We start from the raw sequence: 14,939 nt of genomic DNA, 5'->3' as shown, positions 1-14,939 counted from the left end.
GTGGTGCACTTCAGATTGTGCATGTGCTCCTTGCACCCAGACCAGAGACGTTTCTTCCCTAGCAATGTCCATTGGTCTGCGCATATGCCCTCGCATTCCTTGTGCTTCGCACCAAGGAGATAAATAGGGCAGTCGGACCACTATCATTTTAGTTTCTTCTTACTGTTTGTGCTTTAAAATGGAGGTATGGTATTTGTGCTGTTTTTTTCAGATTTTCTCCAAATAGTTTTAAAAAGTTTCTTATAATTAGTTAGTTTTTAGGGGTTAGGTTCCCTAACTATACAAAAAAATATTTCCATAGTTTGCGATCTCTCCCCTGGGTTGGAAGCGATCTCTGTAACTGACACAGACGTCCCTCCCTCCCTCCCTTCGTCCAGCCTTGGTCTTCCTATGGTTTCAGGAGAGTATGACAAGAATCCCCAGATTTAAAAGCTGCATCAAATGCCAGAAGCCCTTCCTGGTTGCAGATTACCATGACACCTCTCTGTACTGCCAGGGAGAAACCCACATCCCTTCCATGTGCAGTATCTGTAAGCTGTAACCAATAGGTAGGGCCCTTCCAAATTCATGGTCCATTTTGGTCAGTTTCACAGTCATAGGATTTTAAAAATAGTAAATTCATTAATTCAGCTATTTCATTTTGGAATTTCATGGTGTTGTAATTCGAGGGATCCTGACCCAAAAAGGAGTTGGGGTGTGTGTGTACGTTGTGGTATTGCTACCCTGTGCTGCTTTCACAGGTGGGTGGCCAGAGAGTGGTGGCTGCTGGCCAGGAGCCCAGCTCTGAAGGCAGAGCTGCCACCAGGAGCAGCACAGCAATAAGGATGGCATGGTATGGTATGGCATTGCCACCCTTACTTCTGTGCTGCTGCCTGCAGAGCTGGGCCCTCAGTCAGAAGCCACCACCCTCCGGCTGCCCTGCTCTGAAGGCAGCAATGAAGAAAGTAAGGGTGGCATATGGGATGGTATTGCCACCCTTATGTCTGTGCTGCTGCTGGTGGGGCGCTGCCTTCAGAGCTGGGCGCCTGGCCGTCAACCACCACTCTCCAGCCATGCAGTTCTGAAGGCAGCGCAAAAGTAAGGGTGGCAATACTGTGGAAACCCCTTCCCCCCCCCCAATAACCTTGTGACTCCTCACCCCCTGCAACTCCCTTTTGGGTCAAGACTCCAATTTGAGAAACTGTGGTCTCCCCCGAAAAATTGGTATAATATAGGATAAAAGCACGCAAAAGACCAGATTTCATGGGGGAAACCAGATTTCACGGTCCACGATGCATTTTTCATGGCTGTAAATTTGGTAGGGCCACATGCGAAAGAAGTGAAGAGACTTGATCTCATTGGGAGAAAAGTGTATTCCTTGGTCTTTCAGGTCTCAAACTGCTGAGCGTTGATGGCCAAGTATGATTTTACCATCTATGGCAAACTAGTAGGCTTTGCCGTTAAGGACATTCGAAATCAATTCGAGGCTCTGATTGGTGAGGGAAAGCTGATGATGAGATTGGCCCTCCAGCCTTAGATGTGACAGATGTGGTGACAAGGTCCATGGTGACTGCTGTGGTATTAATGAGACACTCACTTTTTGTGGCTTTCCTCCTCGGGAGTCCAGTAGGAGGTTGAAAGTATGGCAGAAGACCATCTGTTTGAGTGGTAAAAACTGTTCAGTGTGAAAATTGGTGAGTCTCTCCACTTGCTGAAAGACTCTTGAGCCACACTTCACTTGCTGGGTGTTTACGCATCTGTAAATTAACGATTTAGATAATGGCAGAGAGAGTATGCTTATAAAGTTTGCTGACGATACCAAGCTGGGAGAGTTTGCAAGTGCTTTGGAGGGTGGGATTAAAATTAAAAATGATCTGGACAAACTGGAGAAATGGTCTGAAGTAAATAGGATGAAATTCAATAAGGATAAATGCAAAATACTCCACTTAGGAAAGAATAATCAGTTGTATGCATACAAAATGGGAAATGACTACCTAGGAAGGAGTACTGTAGAAAGGGATCTGGAGATTATAGTAGATCAAAACAAGCTAAATATGACTCAACAGTGTAATACTGTGGCAAAAAAGAAGCAAACATTCTGGGATGTATTAGCCATTATCTAAATTATTGATGAAGATATTGAACAGAACTGGACCCAGAACCTATCCCTGTGGGACCCCACTTGATATGCCCCTCCAGCTGGACTGTGAACCACTGATAACTACTCTCTGGGAATGGTGTTCCAGACAGTTATGCACCCACCTTATAGTAGCTCCATCTAGGTTGTATTTTTCCTAGTTTGTTTATGAGAAGGTCATGCAAAACAGCATCAAAAGACTTACTGAAGTCAAGATCTATTCTACCACATCTACCGCTTCTCCACATCCTAAAGTCTTGTTACCAGAGAAAACTATTAGGTTGGTTTGACACAATTTGTTCTTGACAAATCCATGCTGATTGTTACTTCTAGGGGTCTGCAAATTGATTGCTTAATTATGTGCTCCATTATCTTCCAGGTGCAGAAGTTAAGCTGTCTGGTCTGTAATTCGCCAGGTTGTCTTTATTCCCCTTTTTATACATGGACACGATATTTGCCCTTTTCCAGTCCTCTGGAATCTTTCCTGTCTTTCATGACTTTTCAGAGATAATTGCTAATGGTTCAGATATCTCCTCAGTCAGCTCCTTGAGTATTCTAATTTGTATTTCATCAGGCCCTGGTGATTTGAAGACATCTTACTTGTCCAAGTAATTTTTAATTTGTTCTTTCCTTATTTTGGCCTCTGATCCTACCTCATTTTCACTGGCATTCACTATGTTAGATGTCCAATCGCCACTAACCTTTTTGGTGAAAACTGTAACAAAAAAGTCATTTAGCACTTCTGCCATTTCCACATTTTCTGGTACTCTTCCCCTCCCCCCTTATCATTTGAGTAATGGGCCAAGCCTGTCCTTGGTCTTCCTCTTGCTTCTGATGTATTTGTAGAATGTTTTCTTGTGGCCCTTTATGTCTGTAGTTAGTTTACTCTCGTTTGTGCCTTGGCCTTTCTAATTTTGTCCCTACATACTTTTTTTATTTGTTTATATTCATCCTTTGTAATTTGACCTAATTTCCGCTTTTTGTAGGACTCTTCTTTGAGTTTCATTTAGGGAGGTAAATTGGAGCTGGCTAGGGAAACCTGCACCTGATTAGTGAATGGTAAAGAGTTGCCAGTCTAATTAGTCTGGGACTACATATAGGCCCAGAAGAAGTAAGTAAGGGGGAAGCCAAAGAGTGTAAGGAGAGCGGTAGCTCTTCCCTCCTGGGTACAGAAGCTGAGAAGTCCGTAAGGCTGAAAACCCAAGCTGTATGTGGTGAGAAGGTGGTGGGAGTGCATGCTGTAAATAAACTGCACCGGTGATTGCTAAGTCCTAGGGTCTGAGTGATTTGTGAATGCAGCAGAAGCAGAGCAAAGGGGGCCCTGCTACAATCACTTTAACCCAAGCTGCCTTCCACTTTCAGATTCTCAATCATTTCCTCCCTATTTGTCAAAATCAAATCTAGAACAGCCTCATTTTGATTAAAAAATTAGAATGATATAAAATTAACATGGCATACATTGAATGGATTAAAACAGGCTAACTGATAGGTCTCAAAATGTAATTGTAAATAGAGAATTGTCATTGAGTGGGTCTGTTTCCAGTGGGGTTCCACAGGGTTTGGTTTTTGGCCCTACGCTATTTAACATCTTTATCAGTGCCTGGAAGAAAACATAAAATCACCACTGATGAAGTTTTCAGATGACCCAAAAATTGGGAGTGTTAAGTATTGAAGAGGACAAGTCACTGATTCAGAGCGGTCTAGATCGCTTGGTAAACTGGGCTTGAGTAAGCCGTGTGTTTTAATATGGCTACATGTAAATGTATACATCTGAGAACAGAGAATGTAGGCTATACTTATAGGATGGGGGACTATATCCTGGGAAGCAGTGACCCTGAAAAAGGTTTGAGGGTGGTGGTGAATAATCAGCTGAACACAAGCTCCCAGTGTGATGCTGTGGCTGAAAGAGCTAATGTGATCCTGGGATGCATAAATAGGGGAATCTCAAGTGGGAGTAGAGATGTCGTTATTTTACCTCTGAATTTGGAACTGGTGCAACCACTGCTGGAATACTGAGTCCAGTTGTGGTGCCCACAATTCAAGAAGGATGTTAATACATGGGAGAGGGTTCAGAGAACAGTCATAAGAATGATTAAAGGATTAAAAAAACATGCCTTATAGTGACAGACCCAAGGAGCGCTGTCTGTTTAGCTTAACAAAGAGAAGGTTGTGACTTACTTATAGTCTGTAAATATATATGTGCGGAACAAATAGTTAATAAGGAGCACTTCAGTCTAGCGGAGCAAGGTATAACACAGTCCAATGGCTGGAAGTTGAAGCTAGGTGAATTCAGATGGGAAATAAGGCATACATTTTTAGCAGTGAGAGTAATTAACCAGTGAAACAATTTACCAAGGGTTGTGGTGGATTCTCCAGCACTGACAATTTTTAAATCAAGATTTCTGAAAGAGATGCTGTAGGAATTATTTTGGGAAGTTCTATGGCCTGTGCTAGACAGAAGGTCAGACTGGATGATCACAATGGTCCCTTCTGACCTTAGAATCTATGAATAATACAAGGAAAGGACTTACCTCCCCAACCCAGTCACGCTTCTCTGAGGGCATGGTATTTGGATTGATGTCAGAAATAGAAAATGCCTATTCAGCTTATGTCCAGACCATCCTGAGCAGAAGTAGAAAGGACTCTACCAGGAATTGCTATTGTGCCTGATTCTTTAAAGATTAATAATTGCATTGGTTGCCAATTGATAATAATTTAATGAACTGGGGGTAAAAGGGTTCTATCCCAGAATCAGAAACAACAGAATTAAAACTAAGAAGTTCAATATCTTGTGGGGAACCCCAGAGTATATGGCAAAGACACACTGAAGGCAAAGCAAAGCCTTAGCCACTTTTATTAACACAATCAGTAAAGACAAGAAAGCTCCAAACCACATAAACAAATAGCAGTATTATAGCATTAGAGATATCTTTGGTATCATTCCTTGCATATGCTCATATACTTACCCTTCCTTGGGGATCTGGTGGTTAGAGACAAAGAACCAGCTCTGTCCTTGGCATGCCAAATGAGTCCGATGGTCCAGACCCCTAATGCCCAAAGGTCGGTGATAATAACGATGAAGAGTGAAGGGTAAATGATGGAAAGCTAGCCCCCGTTACATGGTAGTGTTGCCTATTATGGGGTCTGGGGTCCATCATGAATATTCATATGGATACCCAGCCTCCCATATCCATATCTAACTTCCTCACCTAATAATATTGGGATGCCTTTATCCTGTAGGTTAGCATAATAATGCCTTTTAGCTCATTACCATATACATCAACTATTGTGGTTAAACATCTGCCAATGATTTTATTCTAAAATAACCAAGCCTAATATCAGTTCAGTATTCCTGTGGTTGCCTGGTATCATTATGTACCAACTCTCCTTGTAAGCAAACTATTACCAGTTCCCCAAAATCTAGGCCATGTTATCTGTGCTAAGGGTCGTAGGCCTGCTTCACTTATGCTAACCTGTTTAAGCCAATGTCTTACAGTATACAAGCTGTAGGTTCCTTGCATTGCTGCTAAATAAAAGGCTAAGCTATCTCTATTGGCTACATTATGAAGCAAGTGGAAAAGATTTATGTTTTGGTGTGACCAATGAGGAACTTCCTCTTTATGAGCACAGATTCTGGACATGTTGTACTATCTTCTACTCTTAAAATCCATGGGGCGGTCTATTAGTTCCCTTGGGCTACCTTGGCAGCCATCAATGCATTTAATTCACCAGTCATCAAATATTCTTTTTTCCCCTGCACCCAGTCTTTTCCCACTTCTTGAAGGGTATGACTAGAACCTTCCCTTTGGTGGCTAAACTGGGACATGAACTTTGTTTTATCAACCCTCACTAAATCACTGTTGAAGCCTCTAGCATCTTGCTCTCTGATACATATCTCTATGAAGGTAGTGTTTTTGGTCACTATCACATTGGCCAGAAGAGTTGGAGTTAGGGGTGCTCATGGCAGGACCTCTCAGTACAATTAAGAATATGGTATCCACGACATTGCATCCAAAGTTCATCCAGAAGGCATTAATCAAAGCTTCCATTTACTGGTATTCTAGCCTAAGCCTTTCTCTAACAGAGAAGTGGCATGGCACTCCCTGGATGTGCGTAGGGCTCTTGCCTTTTACCTGCAAAGGACAAAATCATTTTGAGTGTCTCCTAGGCTCTTCGTATAATTTGTGGAATGAAGGAAAGGAGAAGGGACCATTTCCTCCCAGGGGCTGTCAAAATGGATCTTGGGATTCATCCTACTCTACTGTGAGATGAACAGTAAGCCCCCTGAAGGCACTGTGAGAGCACATGCAGTGAGAGCTGAGGCAACACTGGTAGCTTCCCTGAGAGCGACATCCCTCTTACACCCATCTGGAGAGAAGCAACTTTTGAGTTCTATACGCTCTTTTGCTAGACATTAGCTGCTGATGCAAGCAGCCGCCTCTGATGTTTCTTTTGGGCAGGGTAGTTCTGTAGTTTGTTGTATTATAGGACTTCAGGCACTGCTTGTGAATCACCTGAAGTGCACTGCACAGGGACAGAAGAATGGGTTACCTTGTAGTAACTTGAGTTCTTTGAGTTGTGTTATATCTATGTATAGTGCACCACCTGCCCTCCTTCCCTGCTACCTGGTCTCTTACTGGGAACTGGTGGTAGAAAAGGAATTAAGATGACTGTGACCTGGAAGCCCCCTTTATTCCCTCGGTGCAGAGCATGAGGAGAGTGAGGGCACATGCACAGACCAGATGGACACTTCAAGGGAGAAGTCTGTGGTCCTGGGTGTGTGGAGCGCATGCTCAACCTGATGTGCGCTACATATAGGGACAACATATCTCGAAGAACTCTAGTTTTACTACAAGATGAATAACCCAGCCTTTTGAGGTGAAGGGAATAAGGGAGATGAAGCAGTAGTTAGGCAAGTGGGACAAAAGTTGTTTGTTTTGCAAGGATGGTCAAGATCAGATCATCCATGTGTTGTGCTGTAAACAGGCAGTCAGAGAGCATGAGAGTGAAGGTAAGGGAGGTCAGTAGTGAGGATCGGATAGTATCCAATGGGACAGGTTTGAAGAATTATCGACAGAAAGCTAGGCATTTGTGACAGTGTTGGAGGAGGAAAAGTTGTGCAAAGAGGTGGGGAAAGAGTGGAAGGGAAGCCATAGATCTTGTATGTTTTCTTTTTGAAAAACTTGGCAGAATCTTGTGCTGATTGGGAGCAGGATATGATGGGGTCTTAAAGGAAGGTAAAGGTTGTGTATAAGCGGGTTGGAATTGTGGTTGTGGGAATCAATGAGGATGGAAAGTCATGCAGTTCGGCAAGAAATACTGTGGAACTGAATAAAGGGAGAACAAAAGTGTAGTGGAAGAAGTGTTAAAAATCTATTTACTTAGAATGAGTAGGATTGCCATGTATTTAACAGAGTTCCAATGAAGAGATAAAAATAATTTTTTTCCTACTACTCCTTGGATGAACCCACTCAAATATAATAAGCTTGTTTCTCCAAGAACCAAAAAGGATTTATTGCATGTTTTCATTATGCTCCTAAGCTTATATGATCCTAAACTGATTGTATCTGTTAAAACAGAAAATTTAAGACTTTTTTGTTTTTCAAATAATTTCTTAAAATAAAGATCAACAGCAAAAAATGTTAGCATTCATATTTGCATACTCCAAGAAAGTGTGTCAAGGCTGGATCACTCTTAGAGAAGTTGGACTAACCGAGGTTTTGGTAGTTAAATACGTATAAAGGCATGAATAACGACACATTTTTATTCCAACATTATTCATTCTAGGTTGGTGTGATTGATTTCTCTATGTATTTAAAGAATGAAGATGATATTGGGAGTAAAGAAAGGTATGTTCTGTCAAAACACCTTGGATTTTGCATATGAAGTTAAATTATTTGTTGAACATCTTTAATATTTAGTATATTTATTTTATTTGTTTAGATTTCTAAAATGCACTAAGCAATTTTCTGCAATTTTGTGCATAATAGTTTTTTGTCTAATCCACTGGACCATGTTCCTTCAACCAATTAGTTGATTTTAAAATGGGCTATTTTCTTTGTTTACACTTGCTCACAAATTTTAAATATAAATTTACATTTATTTGCAATAATGCAGTATCAGTTTTTGTCACATGGTACTTATTACTACATGATATGATTGTAGAGAGTGTTTTTTTTGTAATAAAATTAAGCCACTTCCATGTATTTTCATAGAATTTTTAATATGTATATTTTCATATGCTTATAGAAGATAGATCTGTGTTTTTGAATGCATAGACAAATTGTTTGCTAAAAATTAATTGCCTTCTCTCTTTAGAAATGTCCAGATTGCTGCAATTTTGGATCAAAAGAATTATGTAGAGGAACTGAACAGACAACTAAAGTAAGTATTTCTTGGGGTATGTGTGTCAGTCCAGACTTCCTCCAGGTTAAAACACATCTTTCTCCCTCTGCTCCTATATCATAACCTTGGCAGGAGAAAAGTTCAGGGGAAAAGATTAAAAATCCTTTCTACTTAGTCTGAGGATGGAGAGGAATTGCCAGACATATATTCTCTCCTGGGGAGACTGGAGGAGAGGAGTCAAATGTCAGTTTGCTGACTGTGCCTCTCCAGAAGATCTTTGGCCTTACAGCATACGATGTGTGACCACATCAACATTCCACCCTAGCAACATGAGCAAATTATGATTCCTCAAGGACTCCATTAACCAGTGGTTCTCTAATTTTTTTTTCCGCGGACCACTTGAAAATTGCTGAGGGTCTCGGCGGACCACTTAATGATCTTTCCAAATGTTGTTTGTACCGTTAGCTAACTATTGTAAAGCACTTTGGATAAAAGCGTTGTATAAAAAAACCTTAATAAGAATTGTTTTTTTGTTCTACAAATAAAAGTACACCACTCATATTTTAATATCAATAGTCTTACCTTTCTAATTCGATGGATGTGCCCTCTCTCCCTTGCTGCGGCAGCCCCCGAGCTGGGGCTGGGAAGGGGGGGGGGTCTCTCCAGGCACTGCCCATGCCCACACCTAAGAGGGAACTATCCATGGACCACCTGAATGGAGCTCGCAGACCACAGTTCGAGAACCTCTGCCATAAGCTATTTCTCACGCTAAACGCCATGGCACTTTGGTTGTGGCTGTAATGTTGAGGATCAAGTCTGAATAGAAGAAGAGCAACAAAAATGATTAAAGGTCTAGAAAACATGACCTATGAGGGAAGATTGAAAAAATTGGGTTTGTTTAGTCTGGAAAAGAGAAGACTGAGAGGGGACATAACAGTTTTCAAGTATGTAAAAGGTTGTTACAAGGAGGAAGAAGAAAAATTGTTGTTCTTAAAGTCTGAGGATAGGACAAGAAGCAATGGGCTTAAATTGCTGCTAGGGAGGTTTAGGTTGGACGTTAGAAAAAACATCTTAACTGTCAGAGTGGTTAAGCACTGGAATAAATTGCCTAGGGAGGTTCTGGAATCTCCATCATTGGAGATTTTTTAAGAGGAGGTTAGACAAACACCTGTCAGGAATGGTCTAGGTAATACTTAGACCTGCAATGCGTCCAGGGGACTGGACTAGATGACCTCTCGAGGTCCCTTCCATTCCTATGATTCTATGAATGGTTTGATGGACCCTGACCATAACTGTGTACACTGGAGATCTAGAAAGAGAGTTTTCTGGAAAGAAGAGTTTCCCAACAAGTAGCCAACAAGTAGCCAGTGTAAGTGGTACTTAGTACCAAGGTGATAGCTTTTTCTAATGCACATAAAATTGGTATTTGGACAGAACCTGATTTGAAGGCCTGTGTGAATATGCTGCCTCTTTTTAGGAAAAGTAGATGGAATTTAAGTAGTGAATGAAGCATGTGGTAAAACAGAGAGAGCAACTTTCTCAGGAACTGATTCCCACATGATTGACGAGTTCAGGTTTCCAGTATTAGGTACAGCAGAGGCTAAAGTATGGAATATGATGGAGGTAATATTTTTTTGATAAGTGGGAAAAAAAAGGAATTAAGGATCATTTCTGCTGGTAGCGGCTTTAGCATTTTACCATACAAAATCAAAGGAGGGTAAAAGAATTTCAGATTATATTTTATTTTCATCAACATTTGATGTGCAATATCCATATCACATATAATGTACTATCAATAACTACTTTTATTAAATCTTTACTTTTAAGAGCAGAACCTACTGGGACTTGAGACGAGCCTCTGTTCTGATTTTGGGAAATACCATTCTTCCACTGCTGAAATCCCCCAGCAGAGTGTTGCTATGTAAAGCTTAGGACTTTCATTGTCCAGCTATGCCGGAACGACAGGAGACACAGGATTTGGGTTTAATTAGGCTGTAACTTTATTCTTAAAATATCTGGGACTACCCAGCAGATACAATTATTCAGTGCAGGTAATTCCATGATCATTTCCATATACTCAGGGGCTATCGCCATCCCTCCCTCTTTGCCATCTCACTGCTGGGACCCTGCCACTGCCCCCTCTAGATGAGTGTTAAGGGGGCTGTAAAGAAGGGGGGATTTGACTCTCTACCATGCGAGTTGTAGGAGCCCCATTCCCCCCCTTTCCCACTCACCTTTAAAGCATGCCTCCTTTAAATCCTCTACCCATCCATTTTTTATCAGATCCATATCCATTCCCGACATCTACCACAAGGTTCCATAACGAGTTGCAACTTTAAGGCCTAACCCCCCTTTATTACCCTAGTAGATCCCCAGCTTGCTGTGGAGAAGGTGAAAAACCCACCTCGCCTAGACCAATCTGGCAGTAAGGGAAAATTCCTTCTCAGCCATCTGTTTACCTCCCCAACAAGATGCCCCAATTAATATTGGGGCCCCATTCTACTAAACACTGTAGAGACACCGATGAGTTCTCTAATAGGAGGTATGAGACAACAAATGGGATGTAACAAATGAAAGTGGAGGAGGGGGAGTGAGTAGAATTGCTGCGATAAGACCAAGTGGATAGATAGGTTGCCCATGTTTATAACTTGATGATGTCAAGACATTTAAAAAAAAAATTATACATACATGCACATGCCCCTTTCTGTACTGAACACCCCACAAACTAGCTGTTCCCACGCACATATAAATAACAATCAATCCCATTAATCCCCTCCATCTAGCCATTGATTATCAGTTGGGAGCCTTCTATAGGCATCATAGTAAAAGTAGGTTTGGAGGAAAGAGCACATGTCTTTACAGACTAGGTCTGGGATTGTTCAATGCATAAAAGTCAGCCTGGAAGATGCTTGTGCGAGAAATTGGCAGTCAGACAGTGAAGGAGGCTTGGTGGGAGGGAGAAGCTATGTAAGAGATGAGCAGATAAATAGGAAGGGACACAGCTGTGAAGGGCCTTAAAGATAAGAACGAAAAAGCTTGAAAATAATGTGGTGGGAAAAGGAGGGTTAGAGGAGGGATTTCAAAGGGGAAATGAAATGAATAGAATGATGGAGAAGGAAAATGATTTTAGTAGCTGTGTTTTGAATGGACCTTAAGGGTGAATGTAGTCCAGGGAAGAGCAGTATGCAGTAGTTAAGATGGGGAAGTGCTGAGAATCTGGACAAGAGTTTTAAATGTATGGAAAAAAAGCAAAAACAGAGCTTTGGAAAACTTATTGAGGACAAAGCAACAAAATTTGGACGCTGTGTGGTTGCGAAGGATGAGGGAGCAGGAGTCAAAGATGACACCCAAATCATGGGCTTGGGTGGCTGGGATAATGACGGTGTTGTCAACAGTGACCGAAGTTGCAGGGAGGAGTGTGTGTCACATAAGTATTCATTAAAGGAAGATAATCTGTAACATTTTTAGAAATAATTTCCAACTGCAATGATCAGTGCAGTTCTATTGGCTGTTGCCAATAAACTTAGTGCTTGGCATAAAACTTTTTGTGTTTGTTTGTATGAGTTTCGGTGTAACACTGAATACTGATTTCTTTATTACTTTCAGTAGCACAGTCAGCAGCCTTCATGCAAGAGTTGATTCATTAGAGAAGTCAAACACTAAACTAATTGAAGAGGTATTGTTTCTTAGTAATATGTAATACTATTTTTTAACCAGTGGTGAACATGTTTCCTTTTTTCCTCCCTCTACAAGTACAGTCTAATTAACTGTGTTGAAACACTGCCTAATATATTCAGCTACATTTGACTCAGTCTGAAGAAATAACACACAGGTTGCTGGGACCTGTGTTCAGCTTTATCCCAGTTGACTATTGGATTAGCAAAATGCTGTAAAACATGGCAATTTCACAGCAGGGTTTAAGAGTGTACAGAAGAACCCTATCTTAAATGTGCTGGGAGTTGCTGTCAGTTCCATTTTGTGGAGACCACAGAGTAAAGGCATTCCTTCAGACTGCCAATCCACAGGCGAACTAGATCTAGTTGAGCGGACAATGTATAATTGTCTCAGTTCAAGCCAAAGGACTCTTTTTCTAAAAGCTCATTCACAATATGCAGGTATAAGTTTGTCTGCCTCTCTGTGCCAGGTTGTTGGGTTTTTTTTAAAACATCCTGTACTTTCCAATGTCTTAATACTTGAAGTAGATAACAACATATTTGGGATTAGGAGGGGAAGATCAGTTTTTCCCCTTATTTTTTACCTGCCCTGAAAGAGAAATGGGAGGAAAAATGATATTTCTACATTTAGCAGTTGAGGGGGCTGTTAGTTTATTCTGGATGTGAACAAATCCAGACAATGAACAGCATGTATACTGCCCCTCACCCCTGCCCCATGTTTCGCACAATCCCTTACAAATCCTCTTCTCTCACCATAGTCTACCCCTTCTGACAAGCCTTCTGCCTAACTCCCAGGATTAAGTTAAGGGGCCCATAAATATTCTGCTGAGGCCTTTCTTTATTCTGTCACACTGTAGGACTTTCCTAGTCCTCAGTGTCCCAGAGTTATCCTTCCTTACCCAGGAAATTTGCTTCTGTAAGATGCTACATAGTGCTGCATACAGTATACCTGGAGATTCATGTTGAGAAACTGCTTTAAAATAGAACATATATCCATTTAAATTGAAGTGTATATAGAAGAACTTTAACATGGGCAAAAAGGGAGTATGTATCCTGTAGCTAGAATAGAGTATCACTGAAAAGCTATTCCTCTGTACAAGAGATGTAGAATAAAAAAGATGGTCCTAATTTAGATTTATTCTCACCTCAGTATGTAACTCCTACGATAAATGGTAGTTGTGCATGCGCACAAAATAGATATCTTATTCAGCACACTATGAGACTAAAGTAAGCAGTAATGTTAGCTATGTATACATTAGAATAATTTTGTTTTGTTTTTTAGTGTTCGCAAAAATAGTCATACACTTTCTCTCTTTTTTCCCTTTTAGTTAGCAATAGCAAAAAACAATATAATTAAACTTCAGGAAGAAAATCATCAGTTAAGAAGTGAAAACACACTGATTTTAATGAAAACACAGCATCACCTAGAGGTATGTGAATTCAATATAATTAAACGTTACCTGGCTTCTTGTCATTTGAATGTTTTATGTTGGCAACTATATCTCAGCAAATAGTTGGACTGCCATAAAACAATTTTATGTGAGGAATAGGCCTATGTGATTTGTTACATTTGTGACTTATGATAAAGCTTATCTAAATATTATAGGAATCAATCTAGATTATTATTCTAAACAAATTTTGAGGTTTTTTTCTTACATTTTGCATTGATCTTTGAGATTATACAACTTTCTGTTTGCAGTGGTTAATGTAATATTTTACTGTAAACCTTGTCAGAAAATAATTTGTGTGTTGGACTGGGATATTGTACATCCTATACTACTCTGAACAGTCATTATGAATAATTTTAGATTCAGTTATTGAAAAATATTTCTGGATAACCTGGAGAACCCAGTATCAGTGATATTTAAATAACTGGGTGAATTAAATGCCTCTGGAGTTACTCAGCGACCCGGTGAAATACTGTACCAAAAATTACTCTTCCAGGCCTCAATTCAGCAACATATTTAAGCACATGCCTAATTTTCAGCATGTGAGTTGTCTCCTTCCGGTTAATGGGATTACTCACATGCTTAAAGATTAGGCATGTGCATAAGTAACTTGCTGAATCACAAGTCTGCAAGAAGTTCATTTCATTTTGCAAGGTTTACATTTTTAAGCTAAAATGTAAATTCTCAATTTAAAAGTGATTAATCCATAATGTAGACAATCTTGGATCTTATTGGTTTAGTGGGTGTATTGTGCTTACGTAGTCCATTGTGAATTTAAGCAACTTTTCTCTCCACAAATTTGTTACATTTAATTACAACAATTGTTATATTTGTAATGAAAACCAGATACATCTGTAATTTCTGCATAGGTAACCAAAGTGGATGTTGAGGCAGAGCTTCAAACATACAGACACTCCAGACAGGGTCTGGATGAAATGTACAATGAAGCACGCAGACAACTTCGAGAAGAATCACAGTTACGACAAGTGAGTGTATTTAAAATGTGCTATGTAAACCTTGACAAGATTAACATTTACTGTCTCTTTAATACATTACTTTGACTATTTCTAGCTTTACATTTTTTTCCAGGGGATGTGTGCTGCTAGTAATTTACCACACTGTTTCTCTAACCTCATGAAAATGTTGTTTCAAGTTTTTGAAAACTTGGAGCCATTATATTAGTATTTCTTTAACAGTAGTGTCTCTAAGCATAGTTAGGAAGAATACTGATTTTTGTATGAATAATGTGTTGGATTTTAGCAGCTATGTTAATTTCAAATATTTAGCTACATCAGTATTTTGAATAGGTTTCCTAAATACATGCATTAAATGTTTTTTCCAAAAGTAGAAATACTT

General features: G+C 40.1%; 1 protein-coding gene across 5 annotated transcripts in view; it reads left to right on the top strand.

Annotated features, from left to right (window-relative positions):
* The window catches only part of RUFY2 (RUN and FYVE domain containing 2), a 59,062-nt gene that overhangs the window by 18,578 nt on the left and 25,545 nt on the right, over positions 1 to 14,939 (top strand). For 4 of the 5 annotated variants that reach the window (XM_074958888.1, XM_074958886.1, XM_074958889.1 and 1 more), the window contains exons 6-10: positions 7,904 to 7,965; positions 8,435 to 8,500; positions 12,068 to 12,137; positions 13,464 to 13,565; positions 14,453 to 14,569. In XM_074958888.1, the coding sequence (XP_074814989.1) occupies positions 7,904 to 7,965; positions 8,435 to 8,500; positions 12,068 to 12,137; positions 13,464 to 13,565; positions 14,453 to 14,569 (417 nt within the window). The remainder of the gene's footprint in view (positions 1 to 7,903; positions 7,966 to 8,434; positions 8,501 to 12,067; positions 12,138 to 13,463; positions 13,566 to 14,452; positions 14,570 to 14,939) is intronic. The other variant, XM_074958887.1, reaches the window with a different exon arrangement.

Source organism: Natator depressus, chromosome 7 (genome assembly GCF_965152275.1).
Source record: "Natator depressus isolate rNatDep1 chromosome 7, rNatDep2.hap1, whole genome shotgun sequence".
NCBI lineage: Eukaryota > Metazoa > Chordata > Testudines > Cheloniidae > Natator > Natator depressus.
The sequence above is the reverse complement of the archived record's forward strand: the minus strand, read 5'-3'. Positions and strand labels throughout refer to the sequence as shown.